At 45.6% G+C, this 24,884-nt stretch overlaps 1 protein-coding gene across 1 annotated transcript in view; it reads right to left on the bottom strand.

Annotated features, from left to right (window-relative positions):
* The window catches only part of LOC147122656 (cystine/glutamate transporter-like), a 294,916-nt gene extending 290,418 nt beyond the window's left edge, over nucleotides 1-4,498 (bottom strand). Inside the window, exon 1 of the mRNA XM_086008514.1 lies at nucleotides 3,866-4,498. Within this exon, the coding sequence (XP_085864640.1) occupies nucleotides 3,866-4,148 (283 nt within the window). The 5' untranslated portion in view covers nucleotides 4,149-4,498. The remainder of the gene's footprint in view (nucleotides 1-3,865) is intronic.
* Nucleotides 4,499-24,884: the final 20,386 nt, after the last annotated feature.

Genomic DNA, 24,884 nt, shown 5'->3' with positions numbered 1-24,884 from the left:
GCGGATCAAAAACCCGAAAGTTGAAGTCCCGCCTTCTTCCCGGCAGGTTCGGGAAAATCTACCCCAATATAACAGCTTAGCTACTCAATAGCAAAATAGTGTGGATGCTGGAAATCTGAAATAACAACAGAAAATGCTGGAAACACTCAGCAGGCCAGGCAGCATCTCTGTTAACTCTGTTTCTCTCTCCACGGATGCTGCCTGGCCTGCTGAGTGTTTCCAGCATTTTCTGTTGTTATTTCAGCTTAACTACTCATTTGCATTGAACACTATACTCAGGTAAAATGTTCGTGATGAGCGTTGTACAGACCTGTGTCATTGTCTGGAAAATGTTTGGTAATCACTGTTATACATTGTAGCCCATTATTACTTTTACAAAAAACTTGCAATAACAGTCAGACAAGTTTATCTGCCACTGTAATTAGGATAATATTAGACAGCTTGCAGTGAGACAAGGCAGGAATTGAATGAAGAGGTTATGATTGCATCCAATCGCAAAAGTGATTCTCAACACCACAAATTTCAATTGCATACTTGTATCTCTGCCAGAGCTTCACAAAAAATAGAGCCTGAAATTTCCCAGTGGTTCCGCCAAGGGGAGAGCAGCAGTGCCTCCAGGAAAATGGCAGAGTCCTGCTGGTACCAGGTGGAATTTCCGTTCACCTCTTACAAGGCAAATTATGGGTAGGCGTTCCTGCTCCTGTGCCTCAGCTGATACCTGGCATTGTAATATCGATTAAAATGCCAAGTAAGTGGAGCCATACCAGCCTCCACAAGGCACATGTAGACCCCACCAGTGGGGTACAAAGCCTAGAAATAAGGCCATAGCTGCAGCTGGTAGTGGGGTATGGGGAGGGGGGCAGTTTGTCGGGGGCAGGGGTGGAACTGGGACTTTGAAACTCAATGCAAATTGACAGGACAGAGGCTGGGTACTCTGCAATAAGTTGCTCACCTCTTGGCCCCTCAAAGCCTCTCCACCATCTAGAGGCCTCAGGTGAGGAGTGGGATGGAATTACTCATCACTCGCCTGAATGGGTACAGTGCAAAAACACTCAAGAAGCTCGCCACCATTCAAGACAATACATTTCACTTGATTGGCACCCTTGCCACTGGAATCAATACCCAACCCTTTCATCATCAGTGCACTGTGGCTACAGAACATACAGGATGCAGTATAGCAACTTGCCAAGGTTACTTTGAAAGCATCTCCCAGACCCGTGACCTCTGAGTAGGACAAGAGCAGCAAATATTGGGGGAACACTATCACCTACAAGTTCTGCTCCACCTCTCACACCATCCTGACTTGGACATATATCGCTGTTTCTTCATCGTCACTGGGCCAATATCCTGGAATTTCCTACCTAACACCATTGTGGGAGGGCCATCACCACAATCACTGCAGCAGTTCAAGGTGAAGACCCCCCAGCCACCTTCTCAGGGCACCCAGGGATAGGCAACACATGCAACTTAGCCAGCACCGCCCACATCACAAGAACAAATTTTGAAAAATGTAACATTTGACTTCAGAGTCATTCACAACATTCCAGCAAACCTGTCAAAATAAGTCACATGTACCTATTCTATACTTTTGACATTGACATAAGGCACTGCAAAAATGTAAAATGTGTACTGTAATTGAAGTTTATGTGAAATCACTTCACCCGCAGGTCATTTAACAGAAGCAGTGTAAGACCACTTGCTTTGACCCTATACAGGTAGCACTATTCCTACCATCTCCATGGAGCCAAGTATTTTTTAGCTTTAATTTTAAAGTTAAGAATGTCCCATGAAGATTCACAGCCCTTAAGTTTCTAGTATTAGAACAGAGGCAACTGTCCCATCAGTTCTTTACCAATAATAAAAATATCATCATGAGACACCAGTGAGCAGAGGTCAATGCAAACCTGCTTCCAAAAATCTCTGCTTCCTCTTTCATGCCAAACACTTATTTTCCCCTCAACATCTCTTAATTTTCATTTTGTCCAAGGCTGCTCCCGTGAGGGCTGTTCTAACATGTCTGTTACAGTAATGGACAGGAGTCAAGAACAAAATTGTTTGATTGTCGATCCCTCTTTTACCTGCAGCCTCCAGCCACTTTCATTCTTATGTTTCTTGATTTTAACAATACTACTACTCTGTCCTAGCAGCTCATTGGGAGTCATTTTAACCTAACTCGCTAGGCGGGAAACTGACGGGATCATGTGGACGCCAACTTATTTGACCTCAATGCCGAGTAAAATCGAACGATGTGTAAAACCAGTGTTGCACCCGATCCCGTCAGTCTCCCGATGGGCTGATCAGGTTAAAATTGCCCCGATTATGTTAGAATCAATAATCATTGCACAGTCTTCAACTTTAACTCATTCTTTCCCCAGGACTAGAGAGTGGGTACAATTGGGACAGAGTAACTCAGCGCTGTCAACTACCACCTTTCTCCAGGCAGGTAATCATATAAAAATGGTAGCTGCAGTATAATTACAGAGAGGGGCTCATTTAAAGCCCTGTCTGTATGTATGTGTACATGTGTGGGGGTATGTTTTAAATACTTCAAAAGCTTGTCAGTTACAAAGTCCAGAAGAGAATATGGCTTCGTTTTAAATCATGTAATTCCAAATATATAAAGTGAATTCTTCTTTATTTTCCAGAGTAAATGCAACAATATTAAGGCTGGAGTTATATCACACTGGCTGTAAACTCGAATTCTAGAGACAACTTCCTGGAAGGCGGGGGGGGGGGGGGGGCTGCGGAGGAGGGGGGCGTGCGGCTACTCACGCCAAGTAGCTTTGGTGCATTTAACATACAAAAATGATGGGCAAGAAAAGACCAGCTAGTCCATCAAGCCTTCCCAACACTCATGATACTTGGAGCATCATGGCTAGACACTTCCTACCAGCCCCGCCTCCCCCACCCCGCAGCCATGTAATCTCCAGAAAAAAAGGGGTAATTAAAAAACCCTTGTAAAATTGCTCTGCGACCCCCTCAGGCTATAGAAACCAGTCCAGGAGATCACACTGACCATGCGTATGTTAACTGTTAGTCCATTTCCCTTCTATATGATGCAATCTCTGCCCCAGCCAAGAACCGGTCCAGTTCCCTCTTGAAGGTGGCCAGAGAATCAACACCCACCGCACAAGCCGGCAATGCATTCCAAAGGCCCACTGCCCTCTAAGAAAAGAAGAACCACCTAATATCGAGCCTATTCCAAACTTTTGCGTAGTCTCCTGGATTATACTGCCACTTTTTCATTGAAGCACGTGCAAAACTGCACCACATTGATGTGAAAGTGCCAGTACAACAGTGCCCTAAACAAAATACAACACAACTTGCATTTATATAGCGCCTTTAATGTCGTAAAACATCCCAAGGGCTTCACAGGAGCATTTTCAAACAACATTTGACACTGAGCCGCATAAGGAGATATTAGGACAGGTGACGAAAAGGAGCGTCTTAAAGGAGAATTGATGAGAAATACTTGTATAGATATGCTCCCTATGTTAGTATGATTTAATATATATATCATATATATATTTAATAATAGCTATATATGCACATATAGTTATTAATAAAAAACAAAGTATCACCATACGTATTCAACTTCATCCTAGTTTGATAATGTACAGAAGTTTCAGAACCACACGTTTTAACAAAGGGAAGCTTCTCGCCTGCGGCTGTGCAGTTTGTATTATCGCTATTTAATTTTGTTTGTTTGTCCAAGAATGAGGTCCAAACACTGACACTTCTGGGGGCACCGGTGACCAGAGTCTTCCCATCGCTTCTCAGCATCACGCTGCTTCTGATCCTTTCTATCGTTTCCCAGTTTCGAGTAAACTTTTTTGTAAACTCTCAAAAGTGGAGCACAACTCACCGAACAGCGACAAGACACCGCACGCAGCCCACATAACCAGGGCCATCCCTACGGTCCCGGTGTGTTTCAGGATCCCCTTGGGAGAGATGAAGATACCGGCGCCGATGATCGTCCCGATTATAATCGATATGCCTCTCAGCAGAGTCACTTTCTTCTTTAAAACCACCTTGTTTTCGGAGCTTTTACTTTGTTGCCGGCAGTCCGCATCAGGTGGCACGAACCCATTGAAGCCGGCGTTGCTGTGGTCTCCGCTTGAGATGTTAGATATTGGGCTGGTGGACATGGTGCTTAGAGTCAGTGAGGAGTCAGTGGATTGCACCCGCCAACTGTCTTTCGGCGGCCCTGATTCAGCTTCCCTTTGATCTCTCCTCTGGCGCTGATCCCAGTGCCACGGGTCTCTCTTGTGCTGGATGCTGTGCCCAGAGTAAAGGCAGGTATGTGTGTGGTTTAACTTGGGTTCTTGCTAATAATGCTCGCTTTACTATTAATCACCTGTGCATCCGTGTGTGTGTGTGTGTGTGTCTCGTATATCTGTCTCAGTCGGTCTGTGCATCTGTTTCTGTGTGTGTCTATTTGTTTCTGTCTGTGTGTACATCTATCTGGGTATAATCTGTCTCTGTGCTGCTGCACAACCCCCCCGCCCCCCCTCCCCGAAAGTAGCAACTCGGCTTCCGCCTGCTCATTATTCAGCCTCAGGCAAACACACACTTGGTTGATGTCACTACTCAGGATGTGTTGCATCAGCCAGAAACTAATGACTGACAATTACTCAGCACTTTACCGTGCTTGGGCAACCTGGGATCCCTTCAAATACTTCCTCTCACTTTGTTTCCCTCTTCCCACTCGTGCATCTCTCTTTTTCTTTCTCAATCTCTATCCCTCACACATACACACACACACACAGGTGCTCTGTCTCACACAAACTCCCACAAGTATCTCTAAAGAGAAAATACAAATAGCATTTCACATCCTTCATCAGCACCCACCCGAAACCTATCTTGTTTCTTTACAGATGCTGACTCATCTGCTCTGTATTTTCAGCATTCCTCTTTTTATTATTGTTTCAGGTGTCCAGCTTTTGCAATTTTTCCTTTTTATTTTTTGTATACAAGTACACTATCACACTCAGGTTTACTGTCACACACAGGTGTACTGTCTGAAATACACATACACATACATACACAAACAAAAACAAACAGGTGTAGCCCAATTGCTGATGAAACACTGGAGACCTTTTTCACCTCCAGGCGTGACTATCTAGTTCAAAAAGAAAATACTGCAGATGCTGGAAATCTGAAATAAAAACAGAAAATGCTGGAGATACTCAGCAGGTCAGGCAGCATCGACGAAGGGTCATCGACCTGAAACGTTAACTCTGTTTCTCTCTTCACAGATGCTGCCTGACCTGCTGAGTGTCTCCAGCATTTTCTGTGACTATCAAGTTGCTTTCCTGGCTGGCCTCCCGTCTCCACCTTATGTAAACTCCAGCTCAGTCAAAATTCTGCTGCCCATAAGCTATCCCACAGCAAAGCTTGCTCACCCATCACTCCAGTCCTCGCTGACCTACATTGGCTCTCAGTCCCCTGACGCTGCCAATTTAAAATCCTCATCCTCATGTTTAAATCTGATGTCCCTCCCTATCGCTGTAACTTTCTCCAACCCCGCAACCCCCTCCCCAAACTCTCTGTTCCTCTGATTCTGGCCATTTATGCATCCTTCCCCTTTACCCCACCATTAGCGGCCATGCCTTTCAGCCGTCTCGGCCCCATTCTCTGGAATTCCCTCCCTAAACCTCTCTGCCTCTTCATCGCCCACTTCTCCTTTAAGGCCCTCCTTAAAGACCACCTCCTTGTCCAAGCTTTTGGGTCATTTCGCCTAATATCTCCTTCTTTGGCTCAGCATCCATTCATGTCTGATTACACCTCTGTGGCATTTTCCTATGTTATAGGTGCTATATAACTGCAAGTTGTTGTTGTATACTATCTATGGGTGCTGATGAAAGATTTGATATTCTATTTGTATCGTGACCCCACTGCTGGCTCCATCCCGCTGCTGAAAACAAACTTACATTAATAGGGCCTATTAAGCCCGACCAGCGCGTTACCCGGCCCAACTAAATGGAGCGGGTCTGGTGACATCATTCATGACGTGTTTGCAGCCAGGATCTTTAAAGGGACCATGGCTACGCTAGATTTGACGTTTAATCTAACATAGTGCTGTCAGTGCACTACAGCATTGGAGTGCTGCAAACACTGACAATGACTGCACAGAGGCAGAGGGCTGCACCCAGGTTCTCTGATGACTCCCTCCATATGCTTAGGGAGGGAGTCAGAGCACACAGGGAGGTCCTCTTCCCTTCCGATGGACAGAAGAGACCTCCCCAGGAGACCAAAACAGCTTGGTTGTAGAGTATAAAGGAGGTTATAAGTAGGTATGTGTTCAAGAGGACCTGGGCACAGTGCCGTAAATGTTTCAATCTTCTCAGTAGCCATACTCAACTTCATCCTACTGTGCCTCTCATCACATCCCCATCACTCTGCCTCCCCTACCCCTGCACATCCTTACTCACACCAACTTACCTTGCACTTCCACCCATCCCACTCTATCTACATTATCACTTCCCCATCTCACTAGCCACCCCTCACACTCACCCTCATCCTAGTCCAATCATACCAACTAACAACACACAAGGGTAGCCACTTGGGTGTTTTATCCAATGTTCATGTGAAGTTTCTGTTAATGTGCTGTCAAACATTGAAATCTTTATTGTCAACACTTGTGTTTTTGGACAGCTTTGTGTGCACCTTTGGAAGTGGGTTAGTGAGTTGCAGTGAATGGTGAGACATAACGGTACCCCCCGCAATGGTGATGGGTATGAAAGGAATGGCTTGGTCATTGTCGGGATGCTTTATGGTGTTGGTGTGGGGTGGTGCCAACCTGGCGCATCATGTGGCAGTCAGGGTGTACAGCGTCAAGAGAAGTAAATCTGGCCATGGTGAGGCCAGCTGTGGCCTCCCGGGCAGCAATGTGTTCAGGTGCTGATGCCCTCTGTCCTGTGCAGCATCAGGTGATTGCGGAGAAGGTTGGTATTGTTGTTGGTGCTGCTGGTGTTGGGGCTGATCGTGGTCTGATTCTGAGGACCAAGGTGAGACAGTATAAACAGCACCCATGTTGGTGGAATAGATGGCAGGTGAAGTGCAGATGACAGAAGCATTCTGTCAATGGTGAGAGAGTTCTTCCAATGAGTTGAGACTGGATGAAGACTTCACTGGAAAGACATGCAGCCTGCAGAATCTGTGCTGGAAATGGACTGAGCAACAGCTTCTTTCTGAGGAAAGTGATCATCTGTCAGGTGGGAGCTTTCACTGTACATTTGATGCTGTCAAGTAATCAGCTGGAGCAATGGCCACAGAACTCCTGCCTCAGGTTGACAGACGTGGTCCCCGAACAGTGTGGTTCCCGTGGCTATGCAGTTAAATTTAAAAAGTAAGTTAAAAAAGCCTGTTAAGGGTCTGACAACTAGCTGTTAATCATCTCATTGGCTCGCTCGCTGCTACTGGGTCGGCTCCATGATGATAGACCCACCCGGGGGAGAGGCGCATGGGAGCGGGATGACAGTGAGTTCCCGACCCGCTGTCAAAAAAACAGTCCCACCTGACCCACCACCGATCGCTCCCACTACCACCCTAGAAAATTCCGGCCATACTGTCTCACACAGAGAAGTACTCTGTCTCATAAATATAGTGTCACACACACAAATGTACAGTCTCACACAGAGCACTGTATCACACATAGATATACTGGGCGTGATTTTCAACTAGCGTCCAAAATGAGCACAATGTCAGTGGAATGGCCGTTCTGCTCACCCATTGGTGCCAGCGTGCAGTCTGATCCATTTTGAGGCTGCGGGTGCCAAGTGGGTGGCTCGCTGCAGCTATCTGGTTCTGGGAAGGTGGGAAACTAGCCGCTTTCCATGCTCAACCAGCCAACAGGTCAGGCCTGGGAGGGAGGGAGATGGTACTGGAGGCAGTGTGGGGGGAGCGGGATGGGGGTGGGGGTGGCAGGGGCGGAAGTGAGGTGGGGGCCTCAATGGGAAAGCTTCCTGGGCAGTTTTTGAAGGGCTTCCAGTGGTCCCTTTAAAGTTAGGCCGCTCAAGTTTTTTACTTTTCTTTGAAGGCCCAAAAGGAGCACGAGTGCTCCTCTGGGCCCCGCAATGAACGTATAGCCCTCCCCTGTCCTGGACTTCCATCTACTTCCCTCCCGTGAGACCCTTCCGGAGGCCCCTTCCCAACACCTAACTTCCTAACAGTGGATAGCTATGGCCTGCCCGATTTTTCGGAGGTCAGCAGCCGCTTCCCATTCATCTTCCACCCGGAACAGGCGAGAAATGGGCCTATGGCATGTTAACGTTGGCCCAGCAGTTAAAATAGCCTGGGCTGATTTCTGTGGTAGTGAGTGAATTTCCAACTCACTACACCATCCACCCGCCCAGAGTTAAAATCAGGGCCTTCATCTTCAGTATTAGAACGCCATTCTCGGGGCAGGCTGGAACTGGAAATTAAAGCAGGCCCCAGTTATGTCGCACCATTGTCCCTTCTTCTGCCCATTATAAATTTACAGACCATTTGGGGACCAGTACATGGCACAGACAACTTTCCTGAGATGGGAGCCCTAGTTGCACTGCTAAATAGCATTCAAATGCCCTTGATCCAGTGACTTTGGATGGGATAAACGGTGACTCCAAGGGGTGAGCCCCTAAAAGACCTCCCGATGAAATTCAAACCCACTGTCTCACAAGCATTTAGATATACTGGAGTTATTTTCAACTTCGCTGTCAAGGCAGTAACCTGGCGGAGTGAATTGCTCGTTCACTGCAGAACCTGCCCGATAATTGCTGCTACTGCTAAATAATCCAAATTATGGCTCTTTACCTAACATAGAACGGATCAAATTTGTTTCCTAAATTGCTGCATTACAATGGTGACTGCACTTCAAAGTACCTCGTAAAGCGCTTTAGGATGTCCTGAGGTAATTCTTTTTAAAGTACTAATTATGCACTTTATTATTGTTGGAGGGGATATTGTCTTCATGAAAATGTTTTCAGCAAACTTTTTTTTTGTTTGGTGTAGGGAGAAGAACATGTCATTTGCATCATAATACAGTCACCTGCAATAAGGCACTGATATATACTAACATTTATTATATCTTTGTGGCGTGACTTGTTACTAAAAAAGTTTAGTAAATATCATGAGATAGTGTCCCTTTAAAATGCTGTCAGAGGATAGATATATGTGTGGGATGAGATTGTATGTAAGTAATTTCATCCATTTTCAGTCTTCTTTTCTCTTCCTCAACTGTAAAGAAGTGAAGGTTGTAATATATGTGGGTAGAACAAATGAAGAACAGAGAGTTGATGGGCCGTATATTCCGATGCCTACAGGTGTGTACGAGCTGTGTACACACCCGTAGGGACAGCGGAAATGCCGGTTTCAGGCATGCGAAGCGCATGCGCTGAAAACTGGCATTTCCGACCTGTCAAGAATCCTCTTGATAGATCGGATGCCTGCCCTGGAGAAGGGCCTCTGCGAGCGGATAGTTCCGCTTTCTGGAGAACCTCCGTCCGCAGAAAACACTTAGAAATCTTACGCCTGGTAAAAGGTGTAAAGCCTGCTTTTACCATCATAAGAGTTGAAAAAAGTAAAAATAATTTTTTTTTCACTCATTTATCATTTAAAAATACTTTTAAAAAAGGTACGTTTATTTTTAGCCCCGTAAAAAACTTTAATACTTTTCTTCAAAAAATTTTTTTTTTAAATATTTAATTTATTGTAATTTGAACTCATTTTTAAAAAGTGATGTTTTTATTAATTTATTTAATGTTTCACAGTGTTTTTGGGGTGATCTCCATTCATATATTTGACAGGTCTATCTGTCAAGTGTATGAAGGGAGATTCCCTTCTCCTATTGGCTCCCTATGGCCCACGTGATCCCAGGTACGCTTGCGAACCGCATGCACCTCTTGGATACGTGGGCCCTGCGCATTTCGAGTTTGGAGAGGCCCAGGAATGGAAGTGTCCGGACCTCGGGAGCCCTCAGGTAAGTTCGTAGATTTTTCCAGATCGGAGGCCTCCGCACACAGGAAGCCTCCGATCGGAAAATACGGCCCAATGAGTTGCTAGTCCATGTGCTTGCTTTATTAGACCAGAGCGGACTGAGCATGCTTATTCTAAGCCATGTATCAAACCATGTGACAAACCATGTGATAATACATTTCCCCCTTAAAATAAAATATATGTACTTCCCTCTCAAACACAACAAAGCTATGGTTCCCCCTTTTCCAGCATTACATGTACCACATAACAAAAACCCCTGGCTTTTTTTTCTTTTAAATGAACTACAAATCCTACAAATGAACTATAAATCCAGTTTAATAACAGGTTTACGGAGCCTTCCTGATTTCCTTACAGAAGGTTTTGGTGTTGAACCAATTTTCGGGCTGTTTTGTTTTGGTTCCAAACTCAAAGATGATCCTGTTTCTATCTCAGACTTGTTTGAACCTGGTACTCCAGTTACTAAAGTCGGAACAGAGTCAAACTCATGTATGTGTTCATGATCAAGTGGTTCATGATCGTGTCTTGGTTCATCTCTAGCAGAGATCATTTGATCTACATGAACACTTCGGATTTTGTCACCAATTTCAACCAAATATCGCTTGGCTCCACCAACCTCTACTATGGTTCCTATATCCTACTTGTGTGAACTCGACTTGCCAGGGGGACTGAGAACATAAACACACTCGTTTTGTTTGAAACTCTGTTCTATCTGATTGGTGTCATAATAATGTTTCTGTCTCAATTGTTTCTGTTCAACTCTTGAGGCCAAATTTGGTTGAACAAGACTCAATTGTGTTCTCAATCTCCTCTTCATCAATAGCTCTGCTGGGGTATGTCCAGTTGTAGTGCGCAGAGTAGTGCTGTACTTCAGCAAGAAAATTGCCAAATGTTGCTTCATGTTGAGTCCCGAACAACCCTGCAACACTTGCTTTTTGAGAGCTTCTTTCACTAGTCTGACTGACCTTTTAACTGCTCCGTTTGAAGCTGGATGATGTGGTGGAACGACAGTGTGTTTGATACCGTTCCATTTCATAAAGTCTTGGAATAGAGCAGAACGGAACTGAAGGCCATTGTCAGAAACAAGCTCTTCAGGTAAGCCATGACATGCAAAGATAGACCACAACTCATCTATGGTACGTTTAGTTGTAATATTTGAACCAATGGGCTGGATTTTGATACTGGAGGCATGTAGGAGGTGGGACTACAACTTTTGGGGTTGTAGTCCCGCCTCCATCGAGTTGTGGCCAACCCACTCGATTTTCACTTGATTGACACAGCGGGCTCAGCAGGCCAATTAAGGGTCACCCGACAACAGGTGATGTCACAGATTGACATTTCATCTGTCAAGAGCTTTTGACAGATGAAATATCAGCGTTTGACAGCTCTTTGAAGCTGTCAAACACTGACAATCTGTACTCTAAGTTAATTCCTTCCTCTCAGGCTGATTTAGAGATCTCTCCAGAACAGAAAGCAGAATGCTGCAGATTTTGCTCGCGGCCATTCTGCTTTCTGTGCCGGTGGGCTGAGGGACTCCCGAGACCTGAAGGAAGGAAGGCTGTAAAGGTAAGTAAAGGTAAGTAAAACTTATTTAAACACTTTACACACACCAAACACACTTACCTCTGCACTCATGCACCCATCACTCACCTGAACACTGGATATCTCGAACCCTCCAAGCCCTTCAGCCTGACGGTCTGCCTCGCTAACTTGGCATGGTTTGGAGCCATCGGAAATCCCACACTTCAGGGATAAAAATAGTGATTAGGCTAAAAACTGCCTATTAACTACCTGTTAACAGGCAGTTAATTGGCACTAATCCCTTTCCGCCTCGGGGAGGCGGCTCCCAGCACAATTCAGGTAAAATCCGCCTCCTTTGAAACTGGCATGGGGGCGGGATGGATTTTTTGCCCCCCCGATTTTGGGATTTTAACCCCCCACACGCCTCCAATCCCACCTCCACAGCCCAATGAAAATCCTGCCCAATGTGTTTCACTTCAATCCACTTTGAGTGACTATCTACAAGTGCCAGGAAATAATAATTTGCTTTGTCATGGAAGTCTACGTACTCTCGGAAAAGGTCTACTTGGCTATGACCAGAGTTGTAGTGGAGTTTTGGGTGGTTTGTTTCTGCAATTTTGGCAAACACTGCATTTGCTGACAAGTGATTCAAGATCACTGTCTAATCCAGACCAATAAACAAAGCTTCTTGCAATTGATTTCATACTGACGATCCCTGGATGTTCAGTATGAAGTTTGGCCAGAATTCTTTCTCTCAAAGAAGTAGGTACCACCACTCTGTTTCCCCACTTGATACAACCTTGCTCACAACACAATTCAGTATTACGGTTATGGAATGGTTTCAACTCTGTGTCCAGACACTGATCAGTCCATCCATTCAAGGTGTTTTCATACACTCTTTTCAGTACTGAGTCCTTTTGAGTCTCATCTGCAATTTCAGTTGCATTCATGGGAAAGTCTTTGTCAACTGCACCTAGCGTGAAAATCGCACCTTCACTCCCAACACACGAGTCCTCATGTGGCAAACTGGACAAGGCATCTGCGATTGCGTTCTGCTTTGAAGTGCAATATTCAATCGTGTAGTGACAACAACACTGCTCAATATTGCATTCTTGATGCGGCCATTGCGGGGATGGCAGATTTGGGCCCCAATATTGCTAGGAGTGGTTTGTGATCAGTTATCAGGGTAAACTTTCTGCTGATCAGGAACTGTTGGAATTTATTGATTCCAAACACAATGGTGAGTGCTACCTTTTCAATTTGCACGTAGTTTCTTTTGCTCTTTGTGAGGGTTAACGATGCGAACACGATTGGTTTCTCTTGGCCGTCATCCATTACGTGGCTTATGACAGCTCCCACACCATAGCTGGAAGCATCACACGCTAACTTAAGCTCACGCTCTGTGTCGTAGTGCACAAGTAGAGCATCGCTAGAGAGACTTTCACAGGTCATAAGCTTCCTGTTGCACTTTCGTCCACTTCCACTGGATATCCTTCTTGAGGAGCTCGCGCAATGGAGCTAACATGGTCGCTAACTCAGGTAAAAAACGTGCATAGTACTGGACCATTCCAAGGAAAGATCTTAACTCAGACACGTTCTGTGGCTTTGGAGCATTGATGACAGCATCAACCTTTTCCCTCACTGGTTGCAAGTAATTTGCATCAACTTTCAGACCAAGGTACAGAACCTCGGGCTGCACAAAAGCACATTTGCTCCTTTTCATTTTGACATTGTGGGCATTCAACCTCTGAAGCACTATATCTAACACTTCTAGATTTTCTTCCTCACTGCTTCTTGCGATCAGCACATCATCTTGATTGCATAAGCAATTTGGAACTCCTTGCAAAATCTTATCCATCGTAGCCTTGAAGATTTTGGGGGAGGACTTTACACCATACAGCAGCTTGGTGTGTGAGTACAGTGTGTGTTGATGGTGAGATACTGTTGACTCTCTTTGTTAACATTCAGCTGAGCGTAAGTGTGCGACAGGTCAAACTTGGAGAAAACCTTTGACCCAGAGAGTGCCGCTTACAAATCTTGCGATGTAGGTAATGGGTACTGCTCATCGTCAACTGCTTGGTTGATTAGAAAGCAATTTTTCTATCAGCGATCAGGCCAGATGTCTACGGAACATTGACAAACCATGTGATAATACATTACAAAGGTCTAGTTTGAATTATTCGGGCTATCTGTCAAGAATGGTATGTAACATCTTAAGTATAGCAAGTTGCAGCTTCCTTCTGATTTTCTTTCCAGCCTCAACAGCCTACTCAAGATGATGCAATCTGTAACAGTCATAAACAGATGAAACTTGCTCATAGAGGGTAGTTGAGTTGGAATGTCTGTTTCAGCTGAGGTTCAAACCCAGATTCCCTTAGTGGAAAAGGAACTCAAACACATCCTCTGTCATTAGACAACTTGCAACCACAGGCTGATAACAACAGAGAAGGGAAAAAAAGCAACTTAGTAATAGGATCATAGGAATAGGCATAGGCCATTCAGCCCCTGGAGCCTGTTCCGCTATTCACTTAGATCATGGCTGATCTGCATCTTAACTCCATCTACCCGCCCTGGTTCCATAACCCTTAATATCATTGCCTAACAAAAATCTAGCAATCACAGTTTTGAAATTGTACATGTCATTTTACATGATATTGTACATGTCGAGGAGACAAAAAACAATCACACTGATTTTCCCTGTGCACGTTCTTTTAAAAATAATGTCTCTTTCCAAGTCAAAATTGCGCCAATAGAATGTTTATGAATTGCTGAGTTTGGCTCCATTTAAATTCATTTTGCTACAGAATTTGACATTAGTGCTCATCCTTAAAATATTCATATGCTAACATGTGCAAGAAAGTTGTGCCTGGCATAGAAATGGGTGCTGTATTCTGTAGGTGATGTGTAGGTCATATACAAATGTGCTGTGTCTGATATTTATGTGCATGCTATGTTTGACAGATGAACACATGCTGTTTGAGATATGCAAATGTGCTGTGCTTCCCCTTCCCAAATGTGTTATATTCATCAGGTACCTGTGCTGTATATGACATATATGCACGTACATTGTCTGACATAAACATTGTTGCTGTAGTATTTGTTATACACATACATGCTGGCCCTGAATTTACATGGAGGTTCTCCTGATCTTCAGCAAGAGATCAGTGGAACCCCATGAAAAATGGTGTAAATAGCCATTTACTCTGCTTATCCAGGGGTTTGGATGAGACGTCTTTTGGATGAGATGTTAAACCGAGGCCCGACCTGCTCTCTCAGGTGGACGTAAAAGATCCCATGGCACTATTTCAAAGAAGAGCAGGGGCGTTATCCCTGGTGTCCTGGCCAATATTTATCCCTCAATCAACATAAGAAAACAGATTATCTGGTCATTATCACATTGCTGTTTGTGGGAGCTTGCTGTGCACAAATTGGCTGCCACGTTTCCTACATTACAACAGTGACTACACTTCAAAAAGTACTCAATTGGCTGTAAAGCACTTTGGGATGTCCGGTGGTCATAAAAGGTGCTATATAAATGCAAGCCTTTCTTTCTTTCTGCTGATCTCCCATTGACTCTGATGTCCATACATGTGCCAATTTGATGTGCACATGCCCATGTGACTGCTGTACATGACGTGACTGACGAATGCACTGTCTCTGCTATCTGACAGATGCACTGCCGCTGTTTCTAAGTTGTGCACCTATGCAGTGTCTGATATTCATATGCATGTTGTACTTGACATATGCACTGTGCTGGTTTAATGTACCTGTGTGCAATTAACTGTGTACAGTTCTGGTCGCCATATTATAAAAAGGACATAGAGGCACTGGAGAGGCTGCGTCTATTTAAATATTATAATGAGGCTTGAAGCCTCTTTAACCTCCATTTTGTATTTAACTTTAGCTGGTCAGGTTTGCACGCCTCTTGAAACTGCCAGCTAAAGCAAGGCGAGGAGTGCTGCATCCAAGAGGTAAGAGCCTTTACACTAAGCTCCTGGATCCAGGGTCCTACCAAACCCACCCTACGTGATCGGAGACCCACCCCTACGAGGCTTACGATCCCCCACCTTCCCAGGCCTCTTATTCCCCCGCAAGCCTCCGACCACCCACCCAATCCTACGATAGTCCCACTAGGCCTCCACCCCAGGCCTCCAATCCTCCCATGGGACCTATCCCTCCATCCCCCCATGCTCCTCCAGGCCCCGTTCCTCGGGATCCCCCCACCCCTCGCTGCCATGGCTGCTCCCCAGCCCCCAATCGATCTTCAGATCCACCCTCCCCCCGCTCCTCCATGCCACTGATTGATCTTCAGACTCCCCGCAATTCTCCACGCTGCCAATCGATCTTCAGACCACCCCGCCCGCTTCGCCAACCCACTGATTTTCATAACCCCCCCACCCGCCCCCTGGTCCTCCAGGCCGACCCCAGTCCCCATGCTATCCCTCCCTCCCTCCTTTCTGTGGCCTAGTGATGCAGGCCTACCCGCCCGGAGCCAGCCAGACTCTCAATCTGGCTGGCTGCGGGTGGGAAACAGGCTTCCCATACAAATCAGGCCCTGCCGTTAAATTCGGCAGGGCCTGCGGGAAACCCGTTCACCCAGGTTTCCCGACCGCCCCGGAGACCCCCCGCCCCCAACCCACCTTCCCCATTAAAATTCAGCCCTAAGAGTGGAATGAAGTGTCTTGCCAACTTAGCAGATAAAGGCCCTTTATTGTCAGGAATGTCTTACTTATAATGTGGCTTGTCTTGTGTTTCCCCTGGCTGGAGTGTCTAGAACTAGGGGGCATAGTCTCAGGATAAGGGGTAGGCCATTTAAGACTGAGATGAGGAGGAATTTCTTCACTCAGAGGGTTGTGAATCTTTGGAATTCTCTGCCCCAGAGGGCTGTGGATGCTGTGTCTTTGAGTATATTCAAGGATGAGATAGATAGATTTTTGGACTCTAGGGTTATCAAGGGACATGGAGATCGGGTGGGAAAGTAGAGTTGAGGTCAATGATCAGCCGTGATCTTATTGAATGGCGGAACAGGCTCGAGGGACCGTATGGCCTACTCCTGCTCCTATTTCTTATGTTCTTATGTTATTATGTCCTGCAGTACAAGTGCCTCCTTCAGCTGCTGTTGGTAACTGGTTAAGATTGTGCTTAGGCATGAACCCCTGAGGTAGGTAACTTTGAAACCACAAAGAGGAATTAAAAAATAAACAAAACTATTCTTCTGGATTTGCAGCATTTTCATGTCAAATATGATCAGCGTAACCAGGCCAGTCTGAGATAATGCCCTATAGGCAGCCATAATTGGACATGGCTCAGAACATCACCACTGATTTAAAATACAATATTAACTATTAATTGATTTTTTATTTTTTAAATTATTTTTGTGCTAAACAAGGTGAGAGATGTTAATATTGGGGAATGGAAAACTTCCCATTTCAGGTACCCAGTCTCAATATCAAGGACTCCCAGGTCAGGTTAGAAGTAGGGTAATGCCCATTTACTTGACAGGATTGTAAGAGCAACTTTGGAGGTAACCCTATAAAGAAAACAATGCCATTGGCATTAATGGCACTGCAGCCCACTTTATGAGGGGCTTTCCCGGAGTCCTTCTGACTGCTCGATGCCACCAGCATCAGTATAAATAACCGCCCAATGGCCGTACTTAGGTTGGATTCACCACCATGGGTCTGCCTATGGATGGGCTGACATCTCAGCCCAACGTTCCAAGCCAGCAATATACTTTGCAGATGTCCCCTAACATCAGAGAAAATAACATCCCAGAATGGCAAAACTCACAAATCAGCATAAACAAGAGAGTTCATAACTTTGGAGTAATTCCACATGCCTCACTCTCACATGCACAGTTATCTAGAGTTTCTGGATCATAGTAAGATTATGCAGTAATTTGCAACCCCCACGGGTGCGTACGAGGTGTGTATGCGCCCGTAGGGGTCGCGCAAGTTCTGGGTTTAGGCATGCGAAGCGCATGCACGAAAACCTGCAACTTGCGATCTGTCGAGAATTTTCTTGACAGATGATCCGCATCCCTGGGAAAGGGGCCTCCGTGGGTGGAGAGTTGCGCTATTTGCCCAACTTCCGCCCGCTGAATGCCCGTGAAATTCTTATGCCTGGTAAAAGTGTAAATATTTAATTAAATGGCATTTTAATTAATTTTTAATATGTAATTTAAAAAAAAGTTATTTCATGTGTTTGTGAATTTTTTAAGTGTTCCCCATTCATGCTTATGGGGATTCTATTTGTACGGAATCAATAAGTATGAATGGGGATCCCCTTTTATTGGTTGGGCCGGCCCACGTAATCCCAGGGGTGCTTGCAAACCGTGTGTGCCCCTGAGATACGTGGGCCTCTTCCCGCGCGTTCCCAGAGAGGCCCAGGAGTGTGAGTCTCCATACCTCCTGGGCCACCAGGTAAATTTGCAGATTTTTTACAGGTTGGAGGCATCCACCTGCGGAAAGCCTCCAACCGCAAATTTTGAGTGTTTCTATAATAAAAATGGAATCTAAAGCTTCCTCTTTCTGGCCCAACAATGTGTCTTAACAGGACCCTCTGAACAACATCCCCAATTGCATCAGGTAACATTTTCCATTTCCTACACCAGCTGTACTCTTGTCTTTCTTAGTGAGATTGCCAATTTAATCCCCTTTTAATGTTGAATTTGTTGCAGCTTTGTTCTCTAGTCCCAGCTTTGCTCAGTGGTAGTTCTCCCATCTCCTGAGTCAGAAAATAGTGAGTTTAAACCCCACTCCAAGGACTGGAGCATATATTCTTGGCTGATACTTCAGTGTTGTACTGAGGGAGTGCTGCATTTCCAGAGGTGCTGCCTTTTGGCTGAGATATTAAACCAAAGCCTTATCCGCCTGTTCAGGTGGATATAAAGGATTGCATGGTACAGTATTATTCAAAGATGAGTGGAGGAGTTCCCCTGTATCCTCGCCAAACTTATCCCTCACCCAACAACATCATGAAAAAAAAATTAACTAGTCATTAATCTCATTGCTGTTTGTGGGGTCTTGCTGTGTGCAAATTGGCTGTTGCATTTGCACAGAAAACAACAGTGGACTGTACTTCAAAATAATTCATAGACTGCAAAGTACTTTGGGATGTCCTGAGTATGCAAAAGGCACTATATAAATGCACGTTTCTTTCTTTCTGTCTTGTTTTCTTTTCTCTGGATGACCATGCCCACTTGGAACTAGATTATGATTACCCAAACTTGTATAATGTGAGACGTTGATAGATGAGGCTTTCATCCAACCAGTCTGTCTGGATTTGAACTCAGGAACCAAAGTATCAAATGCACAGAGTCTTGCCCACCAGGAGCACATATTGGGAAATCACAAACACACACCCCATGATTTTCCATCCATAATGAAGGCCCCAGGTGTGTGTGCATTTGTAAAAATTACCCTTCATTTTCTTTTTGATATTGTAAATGGTTCCCTCTCCTCAGGTACTGTCCCGCTGCATTTCAAATTTGCCATCATTTCCCCACCCCGGTTTGTACCTCTCCAATCTGGTTTCCATCCCTGCCATAGAACTGAAACGGCCCTAATCAAAGTCGTAAATGACATTCTCTGTAACTGTGGCCATGCTGCACTATCCCTTCTTCTCCGCCTCGACCCAACTGCAGCTTTTGACACGGTTGACCACACCATCCACCTCCAATTCCTCTTCTCCGTTGTCTAGCTGAGTGGAACTGCCCTTGCTTGGTTCCACTTTTACCTATCCAGTATCCAGAGAATCTCCTGCAATGGCTTCTCTTCTCACCCCTCACCATTACCTCTGGAGTCCTCCAAGGATCTATCCTTGGCTCTCTCCTACTTCTCATATACATGCTGTCTCAGTGTCATCATTCGAAGACACAATGTCAAGTTCCACATGCACGCTGATGCTATCCAGTTGTACCTCACCACCACCTCTCTCAACCCCTCCACTGGCTCTCAGACTGCTTGGCCGACATCCAGTCCTGGATGAGCTGAAATTTCCTATACTTGAACATTGGGAAGACCGAAGCCATTATCTTTGTCCCCTGCCAAAAAATCCGTTCCTATCCATCGATCCAACGCACTCCCTGGCCACTGTCTCAGTCTGAACCAGACTGTTTGCAACCTCGGTGTCCTATTTGACTCTGAGCTGAGCTCCATCCCCATATCCTCTCCATCACCAGGGCCGCCTACTTCCACCTCCGTAATATCGCCCGTCTCCTCCCCGCCTCAGACAATCTGCTGCTGATACTCTCATCCATGCTTTTGGTACCTCCAGACTCAACTATTCCAATGTTCTCCTGGCCGGCCTCCCATCTTCCACTCTCCAGAAACTTGAGCTCAAACAATGCTCATATCCTAACCTGCATCAATTCTCAGGATACTGTAACTCTCGGTATACTCTATTTGCTGCTCATGAAGCGGTCTCCTCTACATTGGGGAGACTAAATGCAGATTGGGTGACCGCTTTGTGGAACACCTCCTTTCAGTGCACAAGCATGACCCTGAGCTTCCAGTCGCTTGTCATTTTAATTCTCCGTCCCAATCCCACTCTGATCTCTCTGTCTTCGGCCTCCTCCACTGTTCCAATGAAGCTCAACGGAAGTTCGAGGAACAGCAACTCATCTTTCAATTAGGCACTTTACAACCTTCCAGACTCAATGTCGAGTTCAACAATTTCAGATCGTAACCACTGCTCTCGTTTTTTTCGGACAGCAGATGCTGGTAATGATTCTGCTGTTGCCATTTAGAGCTCCTCTAGGCCCATCTTTTGTTTCTTTACTTGTCCCATTACCACCCCATTTTGCCTTGCACCATCATCCCTTTGTCATTTAAATCACTTCCACCTGCCACCCTATCACAGACCTTCCCTTTTGTTCTTTCCTCACCCCCCACCTTTCCTTGCCTCTGTACTTGCTTAAAGCCTGTTGCATGTGCAACATTTTCCAGTTCTGACAAAGGGTCACAGACCTGAAATGTTAGTCCAGTTTCTTTCTCCACAGATGCTGCCTGACCTGCTGAGTATTTCCAGCATTTTCTGTTTATATTTCAGATTACCAGCATCTGCAGTACTTTGCCTTTGGCATCAATTCTCGTTCACCCAAGATGCCTGCGGTCATTGACCTACATTGACTCTTGGTCCACCAGCATTTCGATTTTAAAATTCTCATCCACGTGTTTAATATCTCCATAGCCTCGCCCCTCCCTATCTCTGTAACCTCCTCCAGCCCTACAAATAGAAACATAGGGGTCGATTTTCGTGGAGCCGTCAGGCGGGGTTTCAGGCGTGTGGAGGGGGAGGGGGAAATTTCGAATTTGGGGGTCCCGACACCATCCCGCCCAAAACCCCGCTCCACGCAACTTTCAGGGGCGGCAGGTACCCGCCCCGCACTGGGGCCCGCCGAAACCAGGCAGGAAGGGATTAGTGCCAATTAACTGCCTGTTAACAGGTAGTTCACAGGCAGTTTTTAGCCTAATCCCTATTTTGAGGGGTGTCGTGTGGGATTCCCGACGGCTCCAAACCACGCCAGGTTAGAGCAGGCGGGCCGTCGGGTTGAAGGAGTTGGAGGGGCCGCGATGTCAGTGTTCAGGTGAGTGATGGGTGCATGAGTGCAAAGGTAAGTGTGTTTGGTGTGTTTAAAGTGTTTAAAGAACTTTTACGTACCTGTACTTACCTTAACAGCCTTTCTTCCTGTAGCCGTCGGGAGCTCATCACTCAACCGGAACTTAAAGCTGAACGGCTGCGATCTGTGAAAAGTGACAGCCTTCAGCTTTGAGTGCTGCTGAGAGTTCTAACTGAGTCTATGCAGAAGGACTCATGTCAGAACTCAGACTGTCAGGGTTTCACAGCTTCAAACAGCTGTGAAACACTGATATTTCATCTGTCAAGAACTCTTGACAGATGAAATTTCAGTCTGTGACGTCACCTGTTGCCAGGTGGCCCTTAATTGGTCTGCTGAGCCCGCTGGGCGGGCTCAACAAGGTCAATCAAGGGAAAATTGCGCGGATTGGCCGGACGTCGAAGTAGGCGGGTCTAAAACCCAAAAGTTGTAGTCCCGCCTTCTTCCCGACAGCTTCGGGAAAATTGACCCCATAGAAACATAGAAGATAGGAGCAGGAGTAGGCCATTCGGCCCCTTGAGCCTGTTCCACCATTTAATGAGATCATGGCTGATCATCCAAATTCAGTACCCTGTCCCTGCTTTCTCCAAGAATGCTATGTTTCTCCAACACTGGCCTCTTGTGAAACCCCCATTTCTTTCGTCCCACCATTGGCAGCCGTGTCTCAGCCCTAAGCTCTGGAAATCCCATCCCAAACCTCAATTTTTGTTTGATTACGCTCCAGTGAAGCACCTTGGGATAGCTTACTATGTTTAAGGCACAGTGTAAATGCGAGTTGTTGTTGTAAGGTTTCTATTTGCTTTTTAAAATTAGACAGAATAGAACCAATCCCCTGACCTGCAATAGTTCAAGATCAAATCCCTCAGGCCAGCAGAATGAGCATGATAAAGTCTGAACAGTTGAGACCAAAGTTAGCTGTAGTATTTCATACAATATGAACTTTGATTTAAAAGTACTTCATAGATCAGAAGAAGAGACTGCTGTGCTGTTCTTATTGTGGAATGTTTGTAACAGAAACTTTTGTTATACAAGTAGTGATGGATAAACTAAAGGCAGTCTGAGCCTGACCCTTCTTCATCTGCTCTGTTTTCCCAGGATTTCTATTTACTTTTTTGTTGTCCAGCTGCCACTCATTCTTTTCCTCCTGGGAGGAAACAGCATTTTTGGTTGCAGACTCCCACACAATGCCAGTCAGAGATCAATTGACAGGAAGCAGGGTGAGGTAACTAACGGCAATTTTTGCCTCAACCCACTCGCAGCAACACATTCAATTTTCCAACCCAGCTGCAACTGAATTCACCCCCAAACAGAACAACCAAACTTGAATAACAGTAGCACACTACAACATTAAGTGAGTGAAAAACATTTAATTTAAGTGTTCAAACTTAGAACTTTCTGGAACAGGCTTCCAGTGTCGAAATTCATGCCATGTTTAGTTGCACCCTAGTCAATCGACGCAACATTTTATAATTATCATTGCAATTGGCCAAAAATTGATGGGGATGATCATATGTTTCTACAAGAGGTGATAAAGAGGATGTTTATCCTCATGGGGAAATCTAGAACTCGGGGGCATAGTTTCAGAATAAAGGGTCGCCCTTTTAGAACTGAGATGAGGAGGAATTTCTTCTCTCAGAGGATCATAAATCTGTGGAATTCTCTGCCCTAGAGAGCTGTGGAGGCTGGGTCATTAAATATATTTAAGGTGGAGATAGACAAATTTTTGCAAGATAAGGGAGTGAAGGGTTATGGGGAGCGGGCGGGGAAGTGACTTTGAGCCCAAGATCAGCCATGATCTTATTGAATGGCGGAGCAGGCTCGAGGGGCCAAGTGGCCTATGCCTGCTCCTATTTCTTATGTTCTTAAAGTAATATGAAACCTGCCTGAAGCAATACAATATAAATATCATGAACTACAGGAAACTTTCAATTTACCGGCACCTAAATAACTGGAAATCTCGGTTAACCGGCAAAATTCAGGAGTAGGTTCAGGTAAGTTTTATTACTTGCCTTCCTCGATCTGTTGCTGTGCAAGGGTGTGGCTGCAGCTGTTGCTAAGCTACAGCGACACTTGGAACTTGTGGCCATTGTTCTGAACCTGTTGCTAAGCAACAGGGTTTGTTGCTTTATACGGAGCTCTCAGCTCCGTATCTTTTACTATAGCTTTCGGTTATCCGGAATTTTTGATGAACCGGCACCACATCAGTCCCGTTGGTGCTGGATAAAAAAAAGTTTCCTGTACATATTTAAAAAGCTCACCAATAACTTGGAGCAAAGAAAACCAGAAAGGCACTTAGATTTGTTATTGTGACACAAGAGGGTAGATTTCAATGGAACTGAAAATGGTGCGGTTTCTATAATGATCCAAATAAAATTAATGGATGGAAAATGGTGGAATCAGCCCTTTGGTTTCTGTTAATGTTAGGGTAAATTCAGCAATCGCACACTCACATTATTAAGTCACATTCAAAGAACGTGCGGATTGGAAAACTATAGCTGGAGTTCCGCTGGAATTCTCCTGATTGGAGTATCTGCTAAAGCTACGGCAGACAGAGAAATGATGTAAACAGTCGTTTATGGCCTTTCCCCAAGATTTCCACAAATCTTCTACCTCCTAGTATTTTAGTCCCATTTCTGATCTGCATCCCTTCAAGCATGGCACTGAATTTACTCAATTAAGATACTGAGGATATGATAACAGAAATAAATTGAGACTTAAAATATGAAGGATATCATCGAGGAATTTTCTTTTGGCAGGGGAATCATTCCTTAAAGGGCTGTACCAATACTGCAATGAATTCAGCGTGGCTCAAAAGAATGGTGGGGATGTTTATTGAAGAGGTCAGGGCCAGGAAGGAGGTCCTGCTTCCCTCAGACAGTAGACAGATGCCAGGAAAAATAAGTCAGCAAGCATGGAGAGAGATGGCTGAGCAGGTGAGTGCCAGCAGCATCACTCCTAGGGCCTGACTGCAGTGTCGGAAAAGATTTAATGACCTTACCAAAACTGCCAAGGCCAGAATCCTCTTCATATTTATTTTACTCTTAATATAGCCCTGCAACATCACATTCTTACATCAGCACTAACAATCCTTCCCTTTTCCACTGTATAATCCTCACCTCCAATTACAACAGTGTACAACAGGATACTTTAGTAAACCTCCTTCTGCTTACACTCACACACGCAACATCTACTACAGGTAGACTACCCTTTATTCGAACTTCCGAAAACCGAAACCCTCTAAAAACCGAAGGTTTTTTCGTTCAGCGTAAGTCGTGCGCACGACATGACCAGAGTGGCGCACGACTTACGCTGAGCAGGGCAGAGGGTCACTGAGTTACCTCCTGGGTAGGAGATTGCAGGCCGAACCGGGCAGTGTGAAGGAGGTATACCGGGAGAGTGAACCCAACAATACAGCGGCCCGTCCGATAGCTGCAGCGGCCTGTCTGATATTCTTTTCTCCCCCCCGCCGACCCCCACCCTTTCGGATAAGGGATAGTGTATCCTTTATCCGCACTTCCGAAAACCGAAATCCTCTGAGAACTGAAAGTGTTTTCGTTCAGCGTAAGTCGTGCGCACCCCGCCGACCCCCACCCCGACCCCCCGCTGACCCCCCGCCGACCCTGACCCCCGCCGACCCCCACCCCCGACCCCCCGCCGACCCCCTCGCCGACCCCGACCCCCGCCGACCCCCCGCCGACCCCCCCGCCGACCCCGACCCCCCGCCGACCCCCACCCCCGACAAATTTCCCAGTCTTATAAAATACCTTCC

Source organism: Somniosus microcephalus, chromosome 2 (genome assembly GCF_052327205.1).
Source record: "Somniosus microcephalus isolate GS21.2 chromosome 2, FLI_Smic_1.0, whole genome shotgun sequence".
Taxonomy (NCBI): Eukaryota; Metazoa; Chordata; class Chondrichthyes; order Squaliformes; family Somniosidae; genus Somniosus; species Somniosus microcephalus.
Note: the sequence above shows the minus strand (reverse complement) of the source record. Positions and strands in the feature narration are given on the sequence as shown.